The 20,577-nt window shown below is 36.5% G+C and overlaps 1 protein-coding gene across 11 annotated transcripts in view; it reads left to right on the plus strand.

Moving 5' to 3' along the window:
• WDPCP (WD repeat containing planar cell polarity effector) overlaps window positions 1-20,577 on the plus strand; it is a 390,746-nt gene that overhangs the window by 324,525 nt on the left and 45,644 nt on the right. Inside the window, exon 16 of one of the 11 annotated variants that reach the window (XM_070512037.1) lies at window positions 13,089-13,232. The exons of the other annotated variants lie outside the window; for them this stretch is intronic. Coding sequence (XP_070368138.1) covers window positions 13,089-13,101 — 13 coding nt within the window. The 3' untranslated portion in view covers window positions 13,102-13,232. Of the gene's footprint in view, window positions 1-13,088; window positions 13,233-20,577 lie in introns of those variants that run through there. 11 annotated transcript variants of the gene reach the window in all.

The raw sequence follows: 20,577 nt of genomic DNA on the forward strand, positions 1-20,577 counted from the left end.
TATTGAGCAAGATACAGTAAAACCAAATACTGGAATATGACATAGCCATTAAAAATCGTGGTGATCAGATTCCGGTTCCAGATAGAGTAAGCATATAATCCCTGTCACTCCCACTGAATGCAGCTAAAAATCCTGGACAGAATGTACAGAGTAGCTATTAGAGGAAAGTAAACAGGGGCTGATCAATTGAGGAAGAAGACCAGAATTTAAGTATCTAAACCTGTGGTGAGTTGGCCAGTATTTTTTCCTTCAGTTTGTCACCACTTGAACCTGGAGGCAGGTAAAGCCATGGAGGTGTGTGGCAGCATGGAGTAACTGAAGCCTCTGCTTCCTGGACCAGGAAGTATCAAAGGAGAGGATAGACAGGAAGGAGCTCAAGAAAGTGACCCTATGCAGCTGTTTATAAATTTCAGGGCTTACCCTAAGCTATGTATGTATGAATCTGATCCTACCCATCATATAAAAGACTCTGAGATGTAAACTAACAAATAAAACATCACCTGGGTCACAGATTAGCCACTGGATGGTACACACATGGACAGATCCAAATAGCATTGAAATGACTCTGAAAACTGAACACTGTGGAACCACAGCTCACAGAGGTACATCAGAACTTGAAGGCTACACCTAACAAGATCACCTGCCTGCTGAGATAAAAATAACATTTATCATGAAATTGACAATAAGAGCAAGCTTTATAATATTCTAAATGTCCGGGACCCAAAATCATTTGGTATATAAAGAACTAGGAAAATCTCAGCTCACATGAGACAAGATAATCAACAGACAACACCGCTAAGATGATAGGCGTTGGAATTATATGACAAAACTTTAAGAAGCTCTTACAAAAATGCTTCAACAATTATAAGAACTCTTGAAACAAATGAAAAACAGAAAGTCTCAAAAATAAATAGAAAATATAAAGGTGAAACAAATGAAGAACTCAAAAATAAAATAACCAAAAATTTTTTTAAACTCACTTATGGCCTCAAGAATAGCAGCACGGAGATGACAAATGAAACAGTCAGTGAATTGGAAGAGAGATAAACATAAAATATCCAATGAACAACAAAGAGAAAAAAAAATAAACAGAGCTTCAGGGACCTGTGAGATAATGCCAAAAGGTCTAACATTCATAACAGCAGAGTCCTAGGAGACGGAAAAAAAGTGCCATGCTGAAAAAAATACACAAAGAAATAATGGCTAAACATGTCTCAAATATGGTAAAGAATACCTAAGAGAATGTGTTGCCAACAAACCTGCTCTAAAAGAATTACTAAAGGAAGCTCTTCAGACAGAGAGAAATGATACCAGAGGAGAACTCAGAACACCAAGAATGAAGGAAAAGAAACAGAAATAGTAACTATCTGGATAAATATAATAGAGTATTCTCCTCTTGAGTTCTTTAAAACATGTTTGAAGGTTGAATGCAAAAATGTGTAACAATGTCTGGTGAGGTTTTTCAATGTATATAAATGTAATATATAAGAAAAATACAACAAAAGGGTAAAGGGATGTAAATGGTAGAAAGAATTCTACATTTCACTTGAAGTGGTAAAATATTAATTTTAAGTAGACTGTGAAAAGTTATGTATCCTGTATCCCTAGATCAACCATTTATGAAACTACACAAAGATAAATAATAAAAAACACAATAGATAAATAAAAATAAAATACCAAAAAAAGTTCAAATATCCCAAAAGAAAACAGGAAAAAGGAAACAGCAAAAAGAAAAACTGTGAGAGCAAAACAAATAAGATAACATGATTTAAATCCAAACATATAAATATGTACATTAAATATAAATAGTCTAAACACATCAATTAATTTAAAGAGCTTGTCAAAATAGGTTTAAAAAATCATGATCAAACTACATCCTGTCCACAAGAAACTCACTTCAAATATAATGACATACTAGGTAAAAAGTAAAAAAGATGGAAAAAGGACAAATTATGAAAATTCTAATCAAAAGAAACTCAAATGATTGTATTAATAGACAAAGTGAGTTTCAGAGCAATAAAATTTCCAGGGATAAAGAAAGAAATTATAGAATGATAAAACAGTCAATTTATCAAGAAGATGTAACAATCCTAAATGTGCATGTACCTGACAACATAATATATGAAGCAAAAAAATTATAGAAGTCACAAGAGAAATAGACAAATCTACAGTGAGAATTAGAGATGTCAATACTCCTCTCTCAACAATTTATAGAACTAGTAAATAGAAAAGAAGACCAAAATAAATGGAAACACACACTATGTTTATGGATTGAAAGACTCAATATAGTAAACATGTCAACTGTCTTCTGATTGATCTAAAGATTTAACACAATTCTAATCAAAATCCCGGAAGAGTTTTCTGTAGATGTAACAAGCTGATTCTAAAATTTACATAGAAAGACAATGAAACTAGCAAAAACAATTCTGAAGAAGGGAAATGATGTTAGAGGAATCACGCATGATCTTAAGGTTTTCTAAAGCAGGTGTCAGCAAACATTTTCTGTGAAGGGCCATTTAGTAAATATTCTAGATTTTGCGGGAGATACAGTCCCTGACACAGCTACTTAAGCCTGTCATTGTAGCAAGAAAGCAGCCTTTGATATTATGTAAATAAGTCAGTGTGGGTCTGTTCCAATAAAACTTTATTTACAAAAGCAGGCATGGGCTGGATTTGGCCCATGGACTGTGGTTTGCCATTCCCTGCTCTAAGGCTATATTAATCAGGAAATTGTGGTATTAGCAAAAGGACAGACACATAGATTAATAAAACAACGGAGAACCCAGAAGTAGACCCACACAAATGTGCCGAACTGATTTTTGACAAAAGTATAAAGGCAACTCCGGGGCCAGCCACAGTGGCCTAGTGGTTAGGTTCGGCACACTCCACTTCAGCAACCCAAGTTCAGTTCCCAGGTGCAGACCTATACTTAGTGGCCATGCTGTGCTGGCAGCCCACATACTAAAAAATAGAGGAAGACTGGCACAGATGTTAGCTCAGAGCGAATCTTCCTCAGCAAAAAATAAAGGGGCGAGGGGTAAAGGCAATTCAATGCAGAAAGGATACTCTTCAACAAATGGTACTGGACAACTGGACATCTATGTGTAAAAACAATGAGCCCCAAACTGAACCTCACACCTTATTCAAAAATTAACTCAAAATGGATCATAGATCTGAATAAAATGTAAAACTATAAAACTTTTAGAAGAAAACATAGGAGAAAAATCTTCATGATCTATAATTAGTCAAAGAATTCTCAGTTCCAATGCTAAAAGCACAATCCATTAAAAAAAAAGAACTTGGAGGGGTGGAGCAAAATGGCGGGGTGAGCTGACCCGGGATTCTCTCCCCTCCAAAATACAACAAAAGATTGGGAGAACTGAATTTCAGAGAATAAACATAATGCCAGCTCGTTAGAGACCTACAATACCAAGAAGGCAGAGATCATAACCTTGCTTACACCTTCGGAGGTGCTGGAACGGTAGGAGAGAACATCACTCCCTCCCCTAGAGTCTGCGATCACTGCGGCGCGGGTCAGGAAGGAGCGGGGAGGGGCCGCACGACCGGGGGATCATCCAGGACTCCTGCCGCTGATTCAGTGGAGACCCGCTGATGGGGGGAAAGCTTCCGTCCGTGGGGACCCTATAAATCAAGGGCTTTGGGAGACCAGAGAACAGAACTGATCTGAACCCAGGCCAGCGCATGTGAGTAACAGCCCCTCCCCCCCCCAGCAAAGCCAGTGGGCACAGCCATCTTGCCCCAAGGCGGAGAGCTAACACACCGCTCTCGACCCCCATCTAGTGGCGACAGGCTGTAACTGCAACTGAATTCTACCACCATGAGAAAAAACCGCTCCTCTACCATCCAGCAATTTATAAAAGCTCCAGACCAGAAGGAAAACAATAGAAACACAGAATTAAGTCCTGAGGACTTGGAATTAGGTAAACTAAGTGATAATGAATTCAGAGCAGCTATAATCAAAAAACTCAGTGAGGTAGAGAGAAAGATAGAGAAACAAGCCGAGATCTGGAGTTACTTCACAAAAGAGATTGAAATCATAAAGAAGAATCAAACAGAATTACTTGAGATGAAAAACACAATGGACCAGATAAAACAGAATACGGATTCCCTGAATGCCCGTGTAGACAACATAGAGGAGAAAATTAGCATACTCGAGGACAGACAGGCTGAATGGCGCCAGACAGAGGAAGAAAGAGAACTAAGAATTAAAAAAAATGAGGAAAATCTCCGAGAGATAATGGATTCAATGAGGAGTAAGAACATAAGGATCATAGGAATTCCCAAGAATATGGAAAGGAAAATGGAGAAGAAAATGTGCTTAACGAAATTATTGAAGAGAACTTCCCAAATCTAGGGATCAAAGGAGAAATGTGTGTAGAGGAGGGTTTTAGATCTCCTAGATTTGTCAGTGTAAAAAGACCTACCATAAGGCACATAGTAGTAAAGTTGACAAATAGGAATGATAAGGAGAAATACTCAGGGAAGTAAGGAAAAAAAAGAGAATAACCTATAAAGGAGCCCCTATCAGACTGTCAGCGGATTTCTCTACAGAAACCCTACAAGCTAGGAGAGAATGGAGTGATATATTCAAAGCTTTAAAGGATAAAAACCTTCAGCCAAGAATACTCTATCCAGCAAGAATTTCCTTCAGATATGAGGGAGAAATTAAATCTTTTTCAGACAAACAAAAGTTAAGGGAATTTGTAACTAAAAGCCCTCCATTACAAGAAATCCTCAAGGCTCTCATACTTGAAAAAAGAAAAAAAGGAGAAAGGGGACACAAGCCACAGACTAGGGAGACCGATGGATAGAACCAGAACAGGGTAGCAAATATTCACTTATAGCATTAGGGTAAAAGTAAGGAAACTACCAAAACAAGGACGATTTTAGCATTCTAACTACAAATTAATAAGACGAGTTGGAATAAAAAATGAAAATAATTATTTAGGAGGGGAAGAGGAAAGGGTCTAAATCAGTATTGGTCAAGTAGGTAAGAGACCACCAGAGAATAGACTATATTATACACGAGATTCTAAATACAAACTTCAAGGTAGACACTAAAATAAAGTACAGAACAGAGTCACAAATCATAGATAAGGAAAAATCTAAGAAACCCAGCATAAGAAATTGCAGTATTAAATGGGTAGTCTAAAGCACACAGGAAAACAAGATAATGAGCGACAGATTTACAGCATTAAGTCCACATGCATCAATAATCACTCTCAATGTGAACGGATTGAACTTGGATTAAAGAACACGATCCAACAATTTGTTGCCTCCAGGAAACACACCTCAGCCCCAAGGACAAACACAGACTCAGGGTGAAGGGATGGAGGACAATACTTCAAGCAAAGAGCAAGGAAAAAAAGGCAGGTGTTGCAATTCTCATATCAGACCAAGTGGATTTGAAAATAAGGCAGGTAGAGAGAGACACAGAGGGACAATATATAATGATCAAAGGGACACTTCATCAAGAAGAAATAACGCTTATAAATATCTATGCACCCAATATAGGAGCACCAAGGTTCTTAAAGCAACTATTAACAGACCTAAAGGAAGATGTTAAAAACAACACAATAATACTAGGGGACCTCAACACCCCACTCACATCAATGGACAGATCATCCAGACAGAAAATCAACAAGGAAATAGTGGAGATGAATGAAAAACTAAAACAATTGGACTTAATAGACATATATAGATCACTCCACCCTGAAAGAGCTGAATACACATTCTTCTCAAGTGCACATGGAACATTCTCAAGGATAGACCATATGTTGGGAAACAAGGCAAGCCTCTACAAATTTAAAAAAATTGAAATAATAACAAGCATCTTCTCAGATCATAGTGCTATAAGGCTAGAAATTAATGACAAGAAAAGAGCTGAGAAAGGCACAAAGATGTGGAGACTAAACAACACACTACTGAACAAGCAATGGATCATTGAAGAAATTAAAGAAGAAATAAAAAAATACCTGGAAACAAACGAAAATGATAGCATGCCATACCAACTCATATGGGATACAGCAAAAGCTGTATTAAGAGGAAAATTTATCGCAATACAGGCACATCTTAACAAACAAGAAAAATCCCAAATAAGCAACCTTAAAGCACACCTAACTGAACTAGAGAAAAAAGAACAAATGAAGCCCAAAGTCAGCTGAAGACGAGAAATAATAAAAATCAGAGCAGAAATAAATACTATTGAAACGAAAAAGGCAGTAGAAAGGATCAATGAGACAAAGAGCTGGTTTTTTGAGAAGATAAATAAAATTGACAAACCACTAGCCAGACTTACAAAGAAAAGAAGGGAGAAAGCTCAAATAAACAAAATCAGAAATGAGCGAGGAGAAATAACAACAGACTCTGCAGAAATACAACAGATTATAAGAGAATACTACAAAAAACTATATGCCAACAGAATGGATAACCTAGAGGAAATGGATAAATTCTTGGACTCCTACAATCTCACAAAGCTCACTCAAGAAGAGGCAGACAATTTGAACAGACCAATCACAAGGAAAGAGATTGAAACAGCAATCAAAAACATCCCAAAGAATAAAACCCCAGGACCAGATGGCTTTCCTGGGGAATTCTACCAAATTTTCAGAGAGGATTTAATACCTATCGTTTTCAAGCTATTCCAAAAAATTAGGGAAGAGTGAACACTTCCTAACACATTCTATGAGGCCAACATCACGCTGATACCAAAACCTGACAAGGACACCACGAAAAAAGAGAACTACAGCCCAATATCACTGATGAACATAGATGCAAAAATTCTAAACAAAATTTTGGCAACCAGAATTCAGCAATTCATCAAAAGAATCATACATCAGGATCAGGTGGGATTCATACCAGGAACACAGGGATGGTTCAACATCGCAAATCAATCAACATGATACACCACATCAACAAACTGAGGAATAAAAACCACATGATCATCTCAATAGATGCAGAGAAGGCATTTGACAAAATCCAACAGCCATTTATGGTAAGAACTCTGAACAAAATGGGCATAGAAGGAAACTACCTCAACATAATAAAGGCCATATATGACAAACCCATAGCCAACATCATACTCAATGGGCAAAAACTGAACCCCATCCCCCTGAAAACAGGAACAAGACAAGGATGCCCTCTATCACCACTCTTATTTAACATAGTACTGGAGGTCCTGGCCAGAGCAATCAGGCAAGAAAAAGGAATAAAAGGAATCCAAATAGGGAGGGAAGAAGTGAAACTCTCGCTGTTTGCAGACGACATGATCTTATATATAGAAAACCCAAAACAATCCATTGGAAAACTCTTAGAAGTAATCAACAACTACAGCAAAGTTGCAGGGTATAAAATCAATTTGCATAAATCAGTACCATTTCTATACTCTAATAATGAACTAACAGAAAAAGAACTCAAGAACACAATACCATTCACAATCGCAACAAAAAGAATAAAATATCTTGGGGTAAATTCAACTAAGGAAGTGAAGGACCTATATAATGAAAATTACAAGGCCTTTCTGAGAGAATTGGATGACGACATAAGGAGATGGAAAGACATTCCATGTACCTGGATTGGAAGAATAAACATAGTTAAAATGTCCATTCTACCTAAAGCAATCTACAGATTCAACGCTATCCCAATCAGAATCCCAATGACATTCTTTACAGAATTAGAACAAAGAATCATAAAATTTACATGGGGCAACAAAAGACCCCGAATTTCTAAAGCAACCCTGAGAAAAAAGAACACAACAGGAGGCATCACAATCCCTGACTTCAAAACATACTACAAAGTAACAGTAATCAAAACAGCATGGTACTGGTACAAAAACAGGTGCACAGATCAATGGAACAGAATTGAAAGCCCAGAAACAAAATCACACATCTATGGACAGCTTATCTTCGACAAAGGAGCTGAGAGCATACAATGGAGAAAAGAAAGTCTTTTCAACAAATGGTGCTGGGAAAACTGGAAAGCCATATGTAAAAGAATGAAAATTGACCATTCTTTTTCACCATTCACCAAAATAAACTCAAAATGGATCAAAGACCTAAAGGTGAGAGCTGAAACCATAAGGCTTCTAGAAGAAAACGTAGGCAGTACACTCTTTGACATCAGTATTAAAAGGATCTTTTTGGACACCATGTCTTCTCAGAGAAGGGAAACAATAGAAAGAATAAACAAATGGGACTTCACCAGACAAAAGAGCTTCTTCAAGGCAGATGAAAACAGGATTGAAACAAAAAAAACAACCCACTAACTGGGAAAAAATATTTGCAAGTCATATATCTGACAAAGGCTTAATATCCATAATATATAAAGAAGTCTCACAACTCAACAACAAAAAAATCAAACAACCCAATCAAAAAATGGGCTGGAGACATGAACAGACATTTCTCCAAAGAAGATATACGGATGGCCAATAGGCACATGAAAAGATGCTCATCATCGCTGATCATCAGGGAAATGCAAATCAAAACTACACTAAGTTATCACCTTACACCCGTTAGAATCACAAAAATATCTAAAACTAATAGTAACAAATGTTGGAGAGGCTTGGAGAAAAAGCAACCCTCATACACTGCTGGTGGGAGTGCAAACTGGTGCAGCCACTCTGGAAAACAGTATGGAGATTCCTCAAAAAACTAAAAATAGAACTACCATACGATCCAGCCATTCCACTACTGGGTATCTATCCAAAGAGCTTGAAGTCAGCAATTCCAAAAGTCCTATGCATCCCAATGTTCATTGCAGCATTATTTACAATAGCCAAGACATGGAAGCAACCTAAGTGCCCATCAACAGAGGAATGGATAAAGAAGATGTGGTGTATATATATACAATGGAATACTACTCGGCTGCAAAACAGAACATCATTCCATTTGCAATAACATGGACGGAACTTGAGGGAATTATGTTAAGTGAAATAAGCCAGTTAGAGAAGGATAACCTGTGTATGACTCCACTCATATGAGGAATTTAAAAATGTGGACAAAGAGAACAGATTAGTGGCTACCAGGGGAAAGGTGGGATGGGGGGTGGGCACAAAGAGTGAAGTGGTGCACCTACAACACAAATGACAAACATTAATGTACAACTGAAATTTCACAAGATTGTAACATATCATTAACTCAATAAAAAAATAAAAACACACTCTGAAAAAACTATTGGGTCAAAGAAGAAATAAAAAGGAAATTAGAAAATACCTCAAGACAAATGACAATGAAAATACAATATATAAAAACTTATAGGAGGCAGCAGAAAGTACTCAGAGGAAAGTTTATAGCAATAAACTTTTTATTTTAAGAAAAGATCTAAAATAAACAACATAACTTTATACCTCAAGGAACTAGAAAAGAACAAGCTAATCCCAAAGTTTGCAGATGGAAGGAAATAATAAAGATTAGAGCAGAAATAAATTAAATAGAGAATAGGAAAAGACATTTAAAAATCAAGGAAGCTAAGAATTGGTTTTTGAAAAGATAAAGTCAACAAACCCTCAGCTAGACTAAGAAATAAGGAGGGAAGATTCAAATAAAATCTGAAATGAAAGAAGAGACAGTGCAACTGATCCCACAGAAAGAAAAACGATCATAAGAAACTATTATGATCAATTATACACGAATAAATTGAAAAACCTAGAAGAAATGGTGAAATTCCTAGAAGGACACAACCTAACAACACTGAATAAAGAAGAAAGAGAAAGCCTGAGCAGACCAATAATAAATAAGGTATTGAAAAAGTAATCAAAAGGCTTGCAACAAAGAAAAGCCCAGGACCAGATGGATTCACAGGTGAATTCTACCAAACATTTAAAGAAGAATTAACACTAATCCTCCTCAAACTCTTCCAAAAAATCAGAGAGAACACGTCTAAACTTATTTTATGAGGCCAACATCACCCTGATACCAAAGCAGATAAAGACACCAGAAGAACAGAAAACTGCAGACCAATATCCCTGATGAACATAGATGCAATATCTTCAGCAAAATACTAGCAAACCGAATTCAACAGCACCTTAAAAGAATCATACACTTGACCAAGTAGGATTTATCCCTGAAGGCAAGGATGGTTCAACATATGAAAACCAATAAATGTGACACATCTTATTAACAGAACAAAGGATAAAATTCACATAATCATCTCAATAGATGCAGGAAATGCATCTGACAAAATTCAGCACCCTTTCATGATTAAAAAAAAAAAAAACTGTCAACAAATTGGGTATAGAAGGAACTTACCTCAACACAATAAAAGCCATTTATGAAAAGGCCACAGCTAATATACTCAACAGTGAAAAGCTGAAAGCTTGCCCTTTAATTTCTGGAACGAGGCAAGAATACCCACTCTTACCTCTCCTACTCAACAATAGTACTGGAAGTCCTAGCCAAAACAATTAGAAACAAAAAATAATGACACTGAAATTGGAAGGAAAGAGGTAAAACTATTGCTGTTTGCAGATGACATGATCTTACATGTAGAAAACCCTAAAGACTCCACAAAAGCAGTTAGAACTACTAAGTGATATTGGTGAAGACACAGGATACAAAAGCAACACACAAAAATTAATTGCATTTCTATACACTAAGAAAAAGGAAATTAAGAAAACTATTCCATTTACAGTAACATCAAAAGGAATGAAATACAGTCATGCATCCCTTAATAAGGGTATGTTCTGAGAAATGTGTCATTAGGCGATTTTGTCATTGTGTGAACATCATAGAGTGTACTTACACGAAGCTAGATGGTATTGCTTACTACACTCCTCGACTATATGGCATAGCCTTTTGTTCCTAGGCTACAAACCTGTACAGCATGTTACTGTACTGAATACTGTAGCCAACTGTAACACAATGGTAAGTATTTGTATATCTAAACATAGAAAAAGTACAGTAAAAATATGGTATAAAAAATAAAAACTGGTACATCCATATACGGCACTTACCATGAATGGAGCTTGCAGGACTGGAAGTTGCTCTAGGTGAGTCAATGAGTTAGTGGTGAGTGAATGTGAAGGCCTAGGACATTACTATACACTACTGTAGACTTTATAAACACTTTACACTCAGGCTACACTAAATTAATAAAAAATATTTTTCTTTCTTCAATAATAAATTAACCTTAGCCTACTGTAACTTTTTTACTTTATGAGCTTTTAAAATTTTTTAAACTTTTTGACTCTTGTAATAACACAGCTTAAAACACATTACAGAGCTGTGAAAAAATTATTTTCTTTCTTTATATCCTTATTCTAAAAGTTTTTATTTAAAAATTTTTTTTTTTACTTTTTAAACTTTTTGATAAAAACTAAAACACAAACACACCCATTAGCCTAGGTCTACACAGGGTCAGGATCATTGGTATCACTGTCTTCCACCTCTACTTCTTGCCCACTGGAAGTCTTCAGGGGCAATAACATGCATGGAGATGTCATCTCCTATGATAACAATGCCTTCCTCTAGAATACCTCCTGAATGACACACCTGGGGCTCTTCTTGAGGAGGTGTGACTCTTTTCGGAAATAAGTCCATGGTGGTTTGCTTGGCTTATTTCTTTTTTTCATCATAGATTCACTCATAAGCATACAATGCACCATGAACATTCCTCTCTATTAATGAAAATCTTTCAGTGTTGGGGTCCATGTTTTCAGACATTTTAAAGAGCTTGTTGAGGTCTATAAAAGCTTCTGCTGAACCCTTCACTGTGAAGGAAGGTTCTTTTTTTGGAGGTTCTTTTTTTTCCTTCTCCTGCAGTTTCCTTTTCTCTTGCATCCTCTTCAGCCAGACATCCTGTTCCAGTTCCGACAGCTCCTCATTAGTCAATTCTGCAGGAACCACCTGTAGGAGCACCTCAATGTCATCCTCATCCATACCTACATTAACATTATTTGCCATCTCAACTACAGACTTGTTGATTTTTGCAACCTCCTCATCCTTGACAATCCTTTGAAGTCATGGACAAACCTCTTGATGTCTTCTTCCAGATGCCATTCATACACTCCTTAGTGACATCACCTCAAGACCAAGCAAGGTTCTTGATGAAGTAATAGATGTTGTAGTCCCTCCAGAATTGCATCAGTGTCTTCTCAGGCACAGCAATAGCCTAGACATAAATGTTGCTAAAACTCCTCCAGTAGTAGTCCTTAAAAGCTGCAGTAACTCCTTGATCGATTGGTTGAATCAAAGAGATTTTGGAGGGAGAAACACAGCTTTGATATTGGGATGAAGATCACCAATAAAAGGAGGATGTCTGGGAGCATTATGAAAATAAGCAAAATTTGAAAGGCATGTTATTCTTCAAATGGTACTTCTCCATTTCGTTGGCACAGCCAATTTAAGAGGGCATCTTGCAAGAGAATGTGTCATCTATGACTTCTTATTGCTCCTGTAGCACACTGGCAGTGTGTGTTTATTGGTATGCCTGAGGGCCCTGAGATTCTCACTGTGCCAGATTTGCAGCCTGCAGCACTACCCCCAAGGAAGACTGTTATCCTGTCCTTAAAAGCCTTGAAACCTGGCACTGACTTGGTTTCCTGATGGATGAACCCTTTCAAGCATCCATTTCCACAATAGGGAGGTTTCACCCTCATAGAATATTTGCTCTGGCATGTAACTTTCCTCCATAATCAGCTTATCTAGAGTTTCCAAAAATTCTTCAGCTGCCTTCACATCAGCACTTGCAGACTCACAACCCACTTTCACGTTATGTAATGAATAACGATTCTTGAATCATTTAAACCACCCAGAGCTGGCAGTAAATTCAACATTATAGTCCGGTCCAGCCTTTTCTTTCAACATCACAAACTTTTTGCTTTGGCCATGATCGCCAAGGTGCTGAGAGCAATACGCTTCTGTGTCTGGTCTTCAATCCAGGTCATTAGAAGTTTCTACATGTCTGAGATACACACTTCTCAAATTTTTGTCAGTCTTGTTGCCTTCAACATTGCCTTCAATCTTAAAGAAAGTTGTAACTTTGGTGGAATGGGACATGCCTGACTAGCAAGCGATAATCATCATGGATTTTCCAACTTCATAGTTCTTAATCACTTTTAATTTCATTTCCAGATCAATCATTTGATGTGGCCTCTTACTGGAAACATCAGCAGTGGACTATGTATGCTTAGGGGCCATGATGAACAAAACACATGAGATTAAATCAAGCACAAGAGAAAATGATGCAATCAAGAGATGTGGTAAACAGGAGATGTATGAGGCTGCTGCTGGTGTAACACAGTATACTGTTTTACAGTAAACTTTTTTTATAAGTAGAAAAAGTACACTCTAAAATAATGATAAAAAGTATAATATAGTAAATACATAAACCAGTAACAGTCATTTATTAACATTATCAACTATTATGTACTGTATATAGTTCTGTGTGCATCACAGTAGGTTTGTTTACACTAGCATCACCACAAACATGTGAGTAATGCATTGCACTACGGCGTAACAATGGCTGTCACTAGGCAATAGGAATTTTTCAGGTCCATTATAATCTTATAGTAGCACTGTCACATATGTAGTCTATTGTTGACCGAAACATTGTTATGCAGTACATGACTGTACTTAGGCATAAACTTAAGGAGATAAAAGACTTGTGCAATGAAAACTACAAAATATTGATGAAAGAAATTTAAAAAGAGACGAATGAAAGACATCTCATGTACATGGATTGGATGACTTAATATTGTTAAAAAGTCCATATTTCCCAAAGCAATTTGCAGATTCAATGCAATCCTTATCAAAATCCCAATGTCATTTTTTATAGAAACAAGAAAAGCAATCCTAAAATTCACTTGAAACCATAAAATACCCCAAATAGCCAAAGGAATTTTGAGCAAGAAGAGTAAGCTGGAAGTATCACATTCTCTGATTTCAAAACTATAATAATGAAAACTGTAGGGTACTGACATAAAAAATAGACATATAGATCAATGAAACAGAATAGAGAACCTAGAAACAAACCCATGCCTTTAGGATCATCCAATATTCAACAAGGGTGCTAAGAATACAAATGGGGGAAAAGATAGTCTCTTCCATAAATGCTGTTGGGAAAATTGGATATCCACATGAAAAAGAACAAAATTGGACCTTACTGAAGGTGATGTCAGCATCGTGGCAGAGTGAACTTGCCCAGGACTCTCTCCCCTCCAAAATACAACAAAAAGGAGCAACCATATTCCAAAAGAACGGGCTATATTATGCACGAGATTCTGAATACAAACTTCAGGATAGCCACTAAACTAAAAAGCAGAACAGAGACACAAAAAATAAATAAGGAAAGAACAAAGAAACACATCATAAAAAACCCCATAATTCAATGGTTAGACAAAAACACAGAGGACGAGAAACAAAGGAAATGCAGGAAAACCAGAAAATGAGTGGTATAATGACAGCATTAAGCCTTCATACATCAATAATCACCCTCAATGTAAAGGGATTGAATTCTCCAATAAAAAGACACAGAGTGGCAAGATGGATTAAAGAACAAGATCCAACAATCTGCTGCCTCCAGGAAACACATGTCAGCTCCAATGACAAACAGGCTCAGAGTGAAACGGTTGGAAGACAATACTCCAAGCTAATGGGAAACAAAAGAAAGCAGGTGTCGCAATACTTATATTAGACAAAGTAGACTTAAAGCTAAGGGAGGTAAAGAGAGACAAAGAGGGGCAGTATATAATGATCAAAGGGACACTCCATGAAGAAGAAATAGCGCTTATAAATATCTATGCACCCAACACAGGAGCACCAAAGTTCATAAAGCAACTATTAATAAACCTAAAAGAAGATATTAAAAATAACATAATAATAGTAGGGGACCTCAACACCCCACTCACATCACTGGACAGATCATCCAGACAGAAAATCAACAAGGAAACAGTGGGATTAAATGCAAAGCTAAAACAGTTGGACTTAATAGACATATATAGAACACTCCATCCAAAAACAGCAGAATACACATTCTTCTCAAGTGCACACAGAACATTCTCAAGGATAGACCACATGCTGGGAAACAAGGCAAGCCTCTATAAATTTTAAAAAATTGAAATAATAACAAGCATCTTCTCCAATCATAATGCTATAAAGCTAGACAGTAATTACAAGAAAAAAGCTGAGAAAGGGACAAAGATGTGGAGACTAAACAATATGCTATTGAACAAGCAATGTATCATTGAAGAAATTAAAGAAGAAATCAAAAAATATCTGGAGACAAATGAAAATGATAGCATGCCATACCAACTCATATGGGATGCAGCAAAAGCTGTATTAAGAGGGAAATTCATCACAATACAGGTACACCTCAACAAACAAGAAAAATCCCAAATAAGCAATCTTAAACTACACCTAACTGAATTAGAGAAAGAGAAACAAACAAAGCCCAAAGTCAGCCAAATGAGAGAAATAATAAAAATCAGAGCAGAAATAAATGCTATTGAAATAAAAAAAGGCAGTAGAAAGGATCAATGAAACAAAGAGCTGGTTCTTTGAGAAGATAAATAAAATTGACAAACCCCTAGCCAGACTTACAAAGAAAAAAAAGAGAGAAAGCTCAAATAAACAAAATCAGAAATGAAAGAGGAGAAATAACAACAGACTCCACAGCAATACAACGGATTATAAGAGAATACTGTGAAAAACTATATGCCAACAAAATGGATAACATAGAGGAAATAGATAAATTCTTGGACTCTTACAACCTCCCAAAGCTGAGTCAAGAAGAAACAGACAATCTGAACAGACCAATCACAAGGAAAGACTTTGAAACAGCAATCAAAAACATCTCAAAGAATAAAACCAGAGGACCAGACAGCTTTCCTGGGGAATTCTACCAAACTTTCAGAGAGGATTTAATACCCATCCTTTTCAAGCTATTCCAAAAAATTAGGGAGGATGGAACACTTCCCAACACATTCTATGAGGCCAACATCACTCTGATACCAAAGCCTGACAAGGACACCACGAAAAAAGAGAACTACAGGCCAATATCACTGATGAACATAGATGCAAAAATTCTCAACAAAGTTTTGGCAACCCAAATTCAGCAATACATCAAAGGGATCATACATCACAATCAAGTGGGATTCATACCAGGAACACAGGGATGATTCGACATCCACAAATCAATCAACGTGATACACCACATCAACAAACTGAGGAATAAAAACTACATGATCATCTCAATACATGTAGAGAAAGCATTTGACAAGATCCAACAGCCATTTATGATAAAAACTCTTAAGAAAATGGGGCTAGAAGGAAATTACTTCAACATAATAAAGGCCATATATGACAAACCCACAGCCAATATCGTACTCAGTGGGCAGAAACTGAGCACCATCCCCCTGAGAACAGGAACAAGACAAGATGCACACTATCACCACTCTTATTAAACATAGTACTCAAGTTTTGGGCCACAGCAATTAGGCAAGAGAAAGGAATAAAAGGAATCCAAATAGGGAGTAAAGAAGTAAAACTCTCATTGTTTGCAGACGAAATGATCTTATATATAGAAAACCCAAAAAAATCCATTGGAAAACTAATAGAAATAGTTAACAACTACAGTAAAGTCTCAGGGTACAGAAGCAACTTACAAAAATCAGTTGCTTTTCTATATTCTAATAACGAACTTACAGAAAGAGAACTCAGGAATATAATTCCATTTGCAATTCCAACTAAAAGAATAAAGTACTTAGGAATAAATTTAACCAAGGAGGTAAAGGACTTACACAATGAAAACTGTAAGACATTACTGAGAGAAACTGTTAATGACTTAAAGAGATGGAAAGAGATTCCTTGTTCATGGATTGGAAGAATAAACATAGTTAAAATATCCATATTACCCAAAGCAATCTACAGATTCAACACAATCGCTATCAGAATCCCAATGACATTCTTCATGGAAATAGAGCGAAGAATTTCTACTAAAATTCATATGGGGCAATCAAAGACCCCGAATTGCTAAGGCAATCCCGAGAAAAAAGAACAAAGCTGGAGGTATCACAATCCCTGACTTCAAAATGTACTACAAAGTCATAGTGACCAAAATAGCAGGGTACTGGTACAAAAACAGGCACACAGATCAATGGAACAGAACTGAAAGCCCAGAAATAAAGCCACATATCTACACAGAGCTAATCTTCAACAAAGGTGCCAAGAGCATACAATGAAGAAAAGATAGTCTCTTCAATAACGGTGTTGGGAAAACTGGACAGCCATATGCAAAAGAATGAAGGTAGACGACTATCTCATGCCAAACACAAAAATAAACTCAAAATGGATCAAAGACTTGAAGATACGTCCTGAAACTATAAAACTCCTGGAAGATAATATTGGTAGTACACTCTTTGACATTGCACTAAAAAGAATCTTTTCAAATACCATGTCCTCTCAGACAAGGGAAACAAAAGAAAAAATAAACAAATGAGAATTCATCAGACTAAAGAGCTTCTGCAACGCAAAAGAAACTAGGATCAAAACAAAGAGACAACCCAGCAATTGGGAAAAAATATTTGCAAATCATATATCTGACAAGAGGTTAATCTCCATAATATATAAGGAACTCACACAGCTGAACAATAAGAAAGCAAACAACCCAATCAAAAAGTGGGCAGAGGGTGTGAACAGACATTTTTCCAAAGAAGATATACAGATGGTGAATAAACACCTGAAAAGATGTTCAACATCACTAATCATGAGGGAAATGCAAATCAAAACTACACTAAGATACCACCTTATGCCTGTTAAAATGGCTATAATCACTAAGACTAAAAATAACAAATGTTGGAGGGGGTGTGGAGAGAAGGGAACCCTCATACACTGCTAGTGGGAATGCGAACTGGTGCAGCCACTATGGAAAACAGTATGGAGATTCCTCAAAAAACTAAAAATAGAACTACCATATGACCCAGCTATCCCACTACTGGGTATCTACCCAAACAATTTGAAATCAACAATCCAAAGAAATGTATGCACCCCTATGTTCACTGCAGCACTATTCACAATAGCCAAGACATGGAAGCAACATATGACTGAATAAAGATGTGGTATATATATATATATATATATACAACGGAATACTACTCAGCCAGAAAAAAAGAAAAATTCATCCCATTTGCAATAACATGGAAGGACCTAGAGGGAATTATACTAAGTGAAATAAGCCAGTTTAAGTGAAAGACAAACACCAGATGATTTCACTCATATGTGGAATATAAACAAGTACTTGGACAAAGAAAACAGTTCGGTGGTTGCCGGCGGGGGTGGGGGGCACGGGGAATGAAGGGGAGCACTTATGTGGTGACGTCAAGAAATAATGTACAACTGAAATCTCACATTGATGTTAACTATTATGATCTCAATAAAAAATAAAAAATAAATTGGACCCTTATCTCACTCCATATAGAAACTTAACTGAAAATGGATTATAGACCTAAACTTAAAACCTGAAACAATGAACTCTTAAAAGAAAACATAGTTGCGGGTGGAGGGGTACTGGCCTGGTGGTGTAGTGGTTAAGTTCACATGCTCCACTTCAGCAGCCAGGGCTTCAGAGGTTCAGATCCTGGGCACAGACCTACATACTACTCATCAAGCCATGCTGTGGTGGTGTCCCACAAAATAGAGGAAGATTGGTACAGATGTTAACTCAGGGACACTCCTCGAGAAAAAGAGGAAGATTGGCAACAGATATTGCCAATCTCAGAGCCAATCTTCATCACAAAAAATAAAAGAAAGAAAACATAGAGGAAAAGCTACTAGACATTGGTCTGGGCAATATTTTTTTGGATATGACACCAAAAGCACAGGCAACAAAAGCAAAAATAGGCAAGTGGAATTAGATCAAACTAAAAAGCTTCTGACCAGCAAAAGAAACCATCAACAAAATGAAAAGGCAACCTACTGAATGAAAGAAAATATTTAGAACATATATCAGATAAGGAGTTAATATTCAAAATATATAAATAACTCATACAACCCAAAAGAAAAAGACAACACAATTAAAAAATGGACAAAGGACCTGAATAGGCATTTTTCCAAAGACATACAAATGGCCAACATGTATATGAAAGGGTGCTGAACATAATTAATCATCAGGGAAACGTAAATCAAAATCACAATGAGATATCACCTCATATCGCTTAGGACGGCTATTATCAAAACTACAAAGAAAAACAAACGTTGGCAAGGATGAGGACAAAAGGGAACCCTGATATGCTATTGGTGGGAATGTAAATTGGTATAGCTACTAGGGAAAACAGAATGGAGGTTTCTTTAAAAATTAAAAATAAAACATGGTAATATGATCCAGCCATTCTACTTCTGGGTATTTATCCAAAGCAATGAACACTAACTCGAAAAGATATCTGCACCCCCATCTTCATTGCAGCATTATGTATAAGAGCCAAGACATGGAAACAACCTAAGTGTCCATCAATGGATGAATGGATAAGGAAAATGTGGTATAAATGAGATATCACTTCACACCTTTCAGAATAGCTATTATTAAAACGACAAAACAATAATAAGTGTTGGAAAGGCTGTGGAAAAAAGGGAACCCTCATACACTGCTCATGGGAATGTAAAATGGTGCGGCCACTGTGGAAAACAGTACAGAGACTTCTCAAAAAATTAAAACTAGAATTACCATATGATCCAGCTACTCCACTTCTGGGTATTTATCCAAACACAAAAACACTAATTCAAAAAGATATACATACTCCTATTGTTCACCTCAGCATTATTCACAATAGCCAAAGCTTGGAAACAACCTAAGTGCCTGTCAACGGATGATACAATGGATTGTTTATCCATAAAAATGAAGGAAGTCCTGCCATTTGTGACAACAAGGATGGCCCTTGAAGGCATTATGCTGAGTGAAATAAGCCAGACAAAGAAAGACAAATACCATATGATGTCACTTATATGTGGAATCTTAAAACACACACACACACAACACCAAACACAAATCATAGATACAAAGAACAAATTGGTGGCTGCTGGGGGGGTGTGTTGGGGAGCGGGTGAAATGGGTGAAGGTGGTCAAAAGGTACAAACTTCCAGTTATAAAATGAATAAGTTCTAGGGATGTAATGTACAGCATGGTGACTATAGTCAATAATACTGTATTGTATACTTGAAAGTTGTTAAGAGAGTAGATATTAAAAAACTCATCACAAGAAAAAATTTGTTAACTCTGTGGTGATGGATGTTAACTGGACATATTGGGGTCATCATTTTGCAATACCTGTATAAACATATATCAAATCATTATGTTGTTCACCTAATACTAATATAATATGTCAATTACATCAATTTTTTTAAATGTATTAAAATTTAAAAAATAAAAATGTCACATTTTTACTAAATGAAACATACATAAAATTATCCTCCCAAACTGTCAAAAAAGTTTCTAATTGCTTTTTTCTCAAATTTTTCTTTTTTTCATCACAAACAGTAAACTGTTCACAGAGCAACAATAAAAAGTCTTGCAGATCAATTATTGGTCTTCCCACATTTTGAGTAGCACTGGTCTAAGAGTAACTCTTTATTG

This window comes from Equus asinus, chromosome 6 (assembly GCF_041296235.1).
Source record: "Equus asinus isolate D_3611 breed Donkey chromosome 6, EquAss-T2T_v2, whole genome shotgun sequence".
Lineage (NCBI taxonomy): Eukaryota > Metazoa > Chordata > Mammalia > Perissodactyla > Equidae > Equus > Equus asinus.